Source organism: Hyposmocoma kahamanoa, unplaced genomic scaffold (assembly GCF_003589595.1).
Source record: "Hyposmocoma kahamanoa isolate Upper Pololo Valley unplaced genomic scaffold, ASM358959v1 65, whole genome shotgun sequence".
NCBI classification, from domain to species: Eukaryota; Metazoa; Arthropoda; class Insecta; order Lepidoptera; family Cosmopterigidae; genus Hyposmocoma; species Hyposmocoma kahamanoa.
In genome coordinates, this window is record NW_020653853.1 from 6715094 (window position 1) to 6723974 (window position 8881).

Consider the following 8881-nt stretch of genomic DNA (forward strand, 5'->3'; position numbering starts at 1 on the left):
TTTCAGTACAAATCGGCAATTTCATACTTTAACCCCTATTATATTTAGGTTTTGTGTAAGTTGGCTGAAATATGACGTTAAATGTTGGAGATGTCGTAGAAAACCATGCCGGCTGGGCGCTTTACTGGCGTGCGCCCCGTAAACGAACAGAGAAAATATTAAAAATATTAAATAGTAAATTTCTGAATCGATTTCGATAAAAGTTGGCAATAAAGTAAATTTTTTATGTAGTCTACCAATATATTATGATGAGTGCTGAGAAAGGGGCGGCTGGTACTGTCTATATGGCCTGGGGCCTGGGGCGGCTAAGACCGCAAATCCGCCATTGCCTACTCACAACATTTGCAGTGCTCTTTAAAAAAGCAAAGATCTGCGGGGCATTCCCGCTACGCCCGTTACCCTGAGACATAAAGTTGCCAAGTTCTATGTGCCTGTAGTTTCACTGGCGCCACTGTCCGTCCATTGAGACCAGAACACAATAATGCTCAAATTACTGCTTCGTGGCAGAAATATGGTAGCAGTCCTTCCCTGGACGTAATCTTTTACGACGGGCTCTATTGCTACTATATTTTACTTTTATATTGTACTCTATCTATTAAATGCTCTATACGGAATGCTAATTTTATAATAATTATGATGTTTTTTTGTGGTTTGGGACCAGCGATTTGGGTAAACCATGACTCTCAAGTTGACAGTTTAGATAAATACATGTTGTGAAAGTTGATTTAGATATTATTACTAAGTGATTTCGTTACATATATTTTTGGGTAGCCACAATTTAATCGAAGATGTAGGCAATAATAAGGTAGAAATAAAATTATTTAGATTGTAGTGACAAATTAAAATAATTTATTTCATTCTGTGGTAAGTAACAATACAATATACAGGTTGTAATAAATGTATTGACTATGACTTGTTTTGTGACTGGAATTGAAATAATACATGAACATTTATATCTCTAGGTCATTCACTTGCGTTTCCACAGACCGTATGCGTAGTTGCCGTAGTTTTCGTAGCCGTAGACGGGGGCAGCGGCGGAGTAGCCGGAGTAGGTTGAGTAAGCGGGGTACGTGGCTACCTGTGACCAACCAGTGGTAACTGGGGCAACCTGTGCGAAGCGGCCAATAGAGGCAACTTGGTTAACAGGAGTGTACTGACCAACAGGAACAGTACGAGTCACAGGACTTACTTGACTGTAGGTGTAGGTAGACACGGGGGCAGTATATTGGTTGTACTGGATCGGCAGGGTACGTGTCACAGGTGTTATTTGAGCCACTGGTTGAGCGACTTGGGCAACTTGGTAAGTGCGAGCAACTGGGGTAACTTGGGCAACGGTGGTGACGGGTGCGGCAGCAGCGAAAGTTGCGACGGGGGTAGCCACGGCCTGGGCGACTTGGGCGACTGGGTAAGCGCGGGCAACTGGAGTGATTTGGGAAACAGTGGTGACGGGTGCGGCAGCAGCAACAGTCGCGACGGGGGTAGCCACGGCTTGGGCGACTGGGTAAGCGCGGGCAACTGGAGTAACTTGGGCAACGGTGGCAACTGGTGCGGTAGCCCCGACAGTCGCGACGGGCTCAACGTACGAGGAAAAACCGATGGGGTCCGAGTATGAAGAGTAAGACGAGTACACGGGATAATGGGGCTTGGCGGCGGTAAGGCCGAGCACAGCGAGGGCTAACACCTGCAAAAGAGGATTTATAATATTAACACGAAGCTGCAGAAATAATCTACAGTTAATTTCCATGGGTATATAGAAAATTAGAAGACTGTTGAGTCTTCATTCGTTTAATAAAAGCATTTTGTCAAATTGTGCCCTCAAAGCATTTTGCCAAATTGTGCCCCCTTTATTTTATTATTGATCCTTACGTAAGCGAAGCATGTACTCATCAAAAACTAATACTTAGGGTCGAATTCCAGAACTCTATTCAATACTTAAGTCAGGACTTGAGTATTGCAGTGAGCACTGAAAATCATACTCAAGTCCTTGCCATTAGGGTCGTATTTCCAGTGCTTGAAATCATACTCAAGTCTGCTCAAATCCTGAGTTCTGGAATACTACGCTTAGACTCAAAAGTCTAAGTTAACACATATCAAATATATGCTATAACAAGTAAGTACACTTATATAATATATATATATATATATATATAACTTTGCGTATTATAATATATAAGCTAAGTTTAAGTAAGTCTTATACAGGTGACTCCTAAACATTGTGTGAGTTTTTAGAGGATAATTGTACCTATCACTACGTGCAACTTTTACTTTGAGAGCTAATTAATTGCAAGAACACAAACAGCATAACAGCGAATTTATTGCCCTGAAATTGGAGGGTCCTCATAGTCAAAGTGGTTCGTATCGATGGATAGAATCACCCCTTAAAATCTCGTTGACCTTGAGGTGTCACTCTGTATAGGGCTCTGAACATTTTCTAATTTAAACACTTGTAAAAAAGCGTGTAAATGCCTTTTAGTCTTTGATGAAAATGTACAATCCAAATGCACCTAAGATTTAAATTCAACTGTATTCTGCTTACGATAAGAGCGTTTCAAATTCCACACAATCAAGTTTGATATGCTCTTGACTCTATAACTACAAATAATAAAATAAACAAGACACTAATTGCCAAAACGCTTTTTCTACAGTCTTCATTTGCTAATTTAATTTATTACGGGGATAAAGTGCACCTAAGTTATCGAGCATAGCGATATTTCGAGGAAGAATAGGCGTATGAACCAATTGTATTAAATTTCTATTTGATAAGATTTTATTTATTTATTTATTTATTTAAACACTTTATTGTACCAGAAAGTAACTTACAAATTTTCAGAAACAATTTAAATATTTGTGTACAAAGGCGAGCTTATCCCATAAAGAGATTTCTTCCAACTAACCTTTAATTGGTTTTAATTTTTAAACTCTACACCTGTTTAGACGAAGAAAAAATGTGTTTAAAATTTTTTTTATGTAAATAGCCATAAAAATGGAAACAATGTTTTTCACTCGCCATTACTTCACTTTGCAAATTTTGTAGTTTGGCTTTTACCTTTTCTTCCATGAAGTATCGATATTATTACAACACATGATAAAAGAACTATAATTATAATTTTTAAAAAACCAACTCAAAAATTTGTGGAATTACATTTATATACCACGTTTTATTGAAATGGGTTAACGGAAAGTGGGTGAAATCCAATAAATCGAATTCATCCCCTAACTTATCACTCTTAGGGTCGTATTCTAGAACTCTACTCAATGCTCAAGTCAGGATTTGAGTATGGTTTAAAGCACTCGAAATCATAATCAAGTCCCTGCCATTAGGGCCGTATTTCCAGTGCTTGTGTTGCCAGTGCAATCCTGACTTGAGCATTGAATAGAGTTCTAGAATACGACCCTCAGAGGTGGAATATTTTCTTCAAATTTGAATGGGTCCACTACCCACTCACCATTGACCCCTTTTCAAAAAAGAATAGAAATTGGTTCACAAATGCGGCGAAACATACATACAAAAAAAAAACAGTCCAAATGATAACTTTTTGAAGTGGGTTAAAAATAGAACTTACCAATTTAAACATGGTGCTGCTACTTTTCAGACGACTGTGGACTGAATGGTGATTCGATCATCTTCCAATACCATTATATACATGTTATTTAAAACCGGAATCATCCCAAAACGGAATCAACCTAAATTAATAATGGCTGGTGCGATACTTATTCTCAAAATGACAAATATATCTCAAGGCTAATGACTAGTTTTGGCTAGTCTACATAAAGAGTTTTTATTACATTTCGGTGTAAAAATTATTATAATTCGGATGCTATCCTGACAACGAAGGATCGTTACGGAAAGTGTAAAGTTTAATCGATTCATTCAACTCGTTTTGTCGTGTAGTTATGGGACTCTCGAATGCGGATATCAACTTTGTGATTTATTGTGCTACTCTAATAGGTGCTTTGATTTGTGATGTCATTTTTGATATTGTAGTTTGATTTTGAACTAGTTTTTTTTTATTACTGTATTAACACACGTGTTGTTAACATCTTAATTCGAATTTTAATTGTTGGAAATGAAACTATTTTTTTGGACCTCGGTGTTGGAAAGTTTCGGGCCTTCTACATCGCTATGGAACCTGTAAAGGGCCTGAAATGTTTGTTTGTTTGAAAAAATAAATAATCGCGATTTAGATGTGAAGAAAATTGCAAGAAAGTTGCAAATAGTAGAGCTCCTTGTGAAAGAGTTAGTCCAAGGTAGTACTGCCAGAATGTGCGGCTTGGGGCCTTCAGCGGCACTTCCTGACTGCCATAGTGGGATGAGATCTCTCGCTGCTAACAATTGCGGGAGCAATGCTCTGCAGTGAGCGGTGTTGGGAGTCTATGGTCTCATTTTGCGGCAGCGGAGCCTCGCAGAAGGAGGCTGTGGACCGCTCAGAGAGGACGACCAGTCTCTAACCCGCTTCGAAGACATAGGGCGGAGACACGAAGAGGCAGTACGCCCGCCTTCTTCCCCCGCCGTAGATTGGGGTCGGGGGACCCCTTTCACCGAGCCTAAGGGTGCTCGAGGCACCCTCCAAAGGATTGGGCCCGCTCAATGCGGGCCATCCGCCGGGACGTCCCAGTAGTATGTAGTAGAAGATCAAGTGGATCTTGGGGCGTCGACCTATGGCGGTGGAGTTAACCGCTGGGTTTTAGTTTAGTGGGTATAATATAAAGGAGGTTCTCCCGAGCCGAGCGGTATGCGTAACGCATTTCGCCGCAATAAAAAAAAGAGTAGTACTGTCACCTTACTTTTTCAATTACCTGTTTCTCCCGCCAAACGGCAATATGAACATTATTGCATTTCAGTTTTGAAGGGCAAGGGCGCTGGTGAAATTAAACCGGGTACTCATTAGCAAGCTGTGACCGTAACCGTTGTATGCTATATTACCAAAAATCGCAAGCTTGCCGCGAGCAGAACGCGTGCTGTTTGTAGTGAGCCGATGATAATCAGGTATTCATTCTAACGAGAGAAGATTGTTTCACTAGAACCTCGTTACTGTAACTGTCACGTTACAGTTACTGCTTGGTAATGAGTATCCGGCTTTACAAGCACATAGGACTTACCAGGGTAAGTCCTTTTCGCGTAAGTTTTTGTACTCAATTTTGGTGACAATTTCTTTTTATTTCAATATTTATAGAATGTCATCATGAAATATTATTTAATATTCGAGTGTGGTAACATGAAATATTCTTTAATATTTCACGATGTTATATTCGAGTAATTAAATAATAAAACTTGTCACCAAAATTGAGTACAAAAACTTACGCGAAAATATACCCTGGTAAGTCCTATGTGTCTGTTAAGCCGAATACTTACCTGGAAATTACTGACCGACCTTAATTACTTGTTCGTCCCGTCACTTCGAATCATAAAAAAAAACCTAAATCGTTCTCTCTATGCACAGTAATCTCACATTGCCTTCCTAAAACTGTGTATTAATAATGTAGGTATCTATCTATATTCAGCACCTAGCTACAATCATGTAAATTCATATGTATACACGCGTCAGTAATTTACGATCGAATGAAGCCTGTTAACGATCTTCCACCCATTAAACGCTTACAAAGACGGTCCATTATTTGTGTAAAATATTAAATGATTCCAATTAATATTTCCTATTAAAATCGAAGCTTGTACATTTATTTCATTGCGATTGTATTGAATGTGTTTTTCTGAATAAATCTTAAAAGGAAACTGAAAAAGCTCGTTGCATCAAAATAATGAGATTTTATCGCATCAAGCTGAAAGGCTTTCGTTTCTACGCGAATGCATTTCCATCTCAATGTTCCTTTGCGATGCCATTATAAGTTTTTATGATTTTTTTCGAGTAGAAGAAAGATACAGTCCGGTTTTAATTGCTTCAGTGGCCGAACGGTGACCATGCTGGACTGCCACGCAAGAGGTCCCGGGTTCGTTTCCCGTGCCGGAAGAAATATTTGCATGACTTACATTTGTTTCTCTCGTGAGTTTGGGCGTGGTTTGTGGTTGTCTCTGTGTGTGTCCATGACACGACACAGGGTTTCCCTAGTGCGGGGCTATGTTGAGTGTGTGCGTCATTATTATTATTATTATTATTATAGTTCTCGTAACATGCTGTTTAATTAGTCTTTAAAAAAATCTTCTTCAGTTAACAATTTATTCATAAATGTAGTAGGTAAGGAAAATATTATATAAGAATCTTGTGTGTGGAGTTCTTGTAGACTATATTTTGTAATGAGAATAGTTCCGTAATTAGCAGCGTCGCATATAATCATTGACAAATTTTCGAATACAGTAGGTATTATTTATGTATTGACAAAATAATGCCTACTGTATTCGAAAATTTAGATAATTTACTTAGGTTTGTACAGTGAATCTGCTACATCATAGGTTTCCAAACTATTGGCTCGCAGCCCACTTCGGCAAGGAAAAAAATTTCAACGCCCACCACCAGAAAAAAATAATTCAAAACACGTATTTTTTGTATTAACTGACACCAAAGATCATAAGGAATAAAAATTATATACAGGCTGTATATTTGAAAGTGAGACATATTCATACGTGTCATAGTAAACCATGTTACAACTTAACATAGACTAAAATAAAATTAGGATATGAGATAGAACAAAAAATAAATCAACAAATGTGTTTTGAAGTGTACATAGGAATAAACCGTTTCCCTTTAAGCTTGATTTTGAGTGCAATGGGAATACTACCAAGTGAGGGTCGAATGAGACAGCAACAATAACAATGACTTCACATTTACGTTTTAGCTTATGTTAATTATTTTTTTCTTGAACTATCATCGAAATGTCTTAATACTAACTAAAAAAGATAAGTTTATGATTTAGTAACTAGTTATCATTTAACAAGAATTTTTTGGCGTAGATAAAAATGTAAAATCAAATTATTTACAATGATTGATTTTTTTGTTATTTACAGTTTATTTACACTCACGTGGTACGAAGCAAGTGTTCAAAATGTCCATCGTTTTCCACAATGCATAGTCTAGCAAGGCATAGTAAATTTTGTTTTAAATTGTACAACACAAACACATTTTGTTTCATAGTATAAAATGCTGAGATAAACCTCTCACGCAACACTTCGACACTGTTCACCTCTTCCGCGTAAACTCCGATTTGGGAACATTTCAATAGCTTGCCTCACACTATCACCACTTATTGCGTAAAGTCGCACAGGCGCATTAAAGTCAATTCGACGTTAGAATAAATATCCATTTTGCGGCGATCGGGCGAGCGGAAGTACAAATCATTTACGTGATTTCGTTAGATCAAGGTCGCGCGTGCCCTGAGCAATTTCGCGTATGCGCCCGCGCCCCCACCCCCGACCTGCGCTTTGTTTTTCGCCGCCGTGCCGCCACCCGCCGCTGCGTCGGAGCAATAATAGTGATGTGCATAGATTTCGATAACTAATGGTGTTCTCAAGTAGTAGACGATAAAAAAATTAAAAACATTTTTTGTGAAGTTTAAGTTCATTCGTTTATTATTTCTTTAGGTTCAGAATCAGGAATATAACGCTGTCTATAGGTATGTCCCACTTTCAAACATATAGGCTGTATATGTAGTGTAGTGTATATAGGTAATTCATGTTTCTTTTGCGAATGCGATAGCACCCTCTGGACAGCATCAACGACACTCTCAATTGCTTCCGAGGCCCCTACCGCCCTAGGACTCTTCATCGCCCACTGGGGGCCGGTAGGCACCACTTTGGGAAACTATGTGCCACGTTATAATTAAAATTAGCGCCACCTGCCTTATTTATACAGAACCACCAAAACATTGAAATTAATTCCTTGTATCGTTTATTACGTAAAACCTAAATTAAAATTTTTAAAGGTCCGGTACACAGGGTACCTATTCCAAAGTACAAACGCAAAAAACAAAATTATTTATTGTCGTAGTTATTACGTCTTGTTTGTGTGTCATTTATGTGTGTATTATCTATATTAAAAACAGATTAGTGATGATGAAATAAAAATATAAAGATGTCATAATGATTTATGAGTAAGTAACAGATAACACGCACACACACACACACACACATTCAACATAGAAATAGCACCAGGGAAATATTTCTCCTGGCCCGGGAATCGAACCTGGGACTTCTGCGTGGCAGTCCGGCATGGTAACAGTTCGGCCACGGAGGCAGTTGCAGATGACTATATAGAGTACCTAAATAGCTCTTGCTGATATTCTGCAAGTCCATATCCAAAATAATAAAAACATACAAATATCCATGCAATCCAGAATTCAGCTGGATCGAAAGAATTTTTCTTAGTACTCGATCATTGTATCAATACTCATAACAAACTAGTGGAGTAATTTCACAAAAATAATTGAATATCATTGGACTAAAACATCGTGATATTAAAAAAACTTAAAAATAACATACCAATTAAATTAATTATTTGAAACTTACTGTCAAACGTTCTACACGAGCGCCCTGTGTACCAGACATTCTAGAAAAATAATGGACACTTTCCGTGTACAGTATAACAACGGCTTCAGAGTGCTTTTGGGATTGCCGCGTCATTTTAATGCATCTGGCATGTTCGCAGACGCGCGGAATGACGACTTTCATGCCATGATGAGAAAGACACCATCCTTACGCATAGAATACGTAGCAGATCAAACAGGATTCTGAAGATGTTTACTGTTTGTAAACTAAAGCAGCATGTTTGAGCATTTTTTTGGTGTGTTGGTGTGGCAACCCTCTCAAAATTTTAAATCAAGCGGGGGATACAAATTTTATTTTATGATCTTTTATTTCAATTTCAATTTTAATGTTTATTTTTGTTTATTTAGAAATTTTTTTATATGATTTTATTATAATATTTCAATTTTC

At 38.0% G+C, this 8881-nt stretch overlaps 1 protein-coding gene across 1 annotated transcript; it reads right to left on the reverse strand.

Annotated features, from left to right (window-relative positions):
- Positions 1-961: 961 nt before the first annotated feature.
- On the reverse strand, positions 962-3608 carry LOC113231432 (calphotin-like). Its single transcript, XM_026465750.1, has 2 exons — positions 3564-3608; positions 962-1681 (listed from the first exon to the last, which is right to left on the reverse strand). The coding sequence occupies exons 1-2, from the start codon at positions 3573-3575 to the stop codon at positions 968-970; spliced, it is 726 nt and encodes a 241-aa protein (XP_026321535.1). The 5' UTR covers positions 3576-3608; the 3' UTR covers positions 962-967.
- Positions 3609-8881: the final 5273 nt, after the last annotated feature.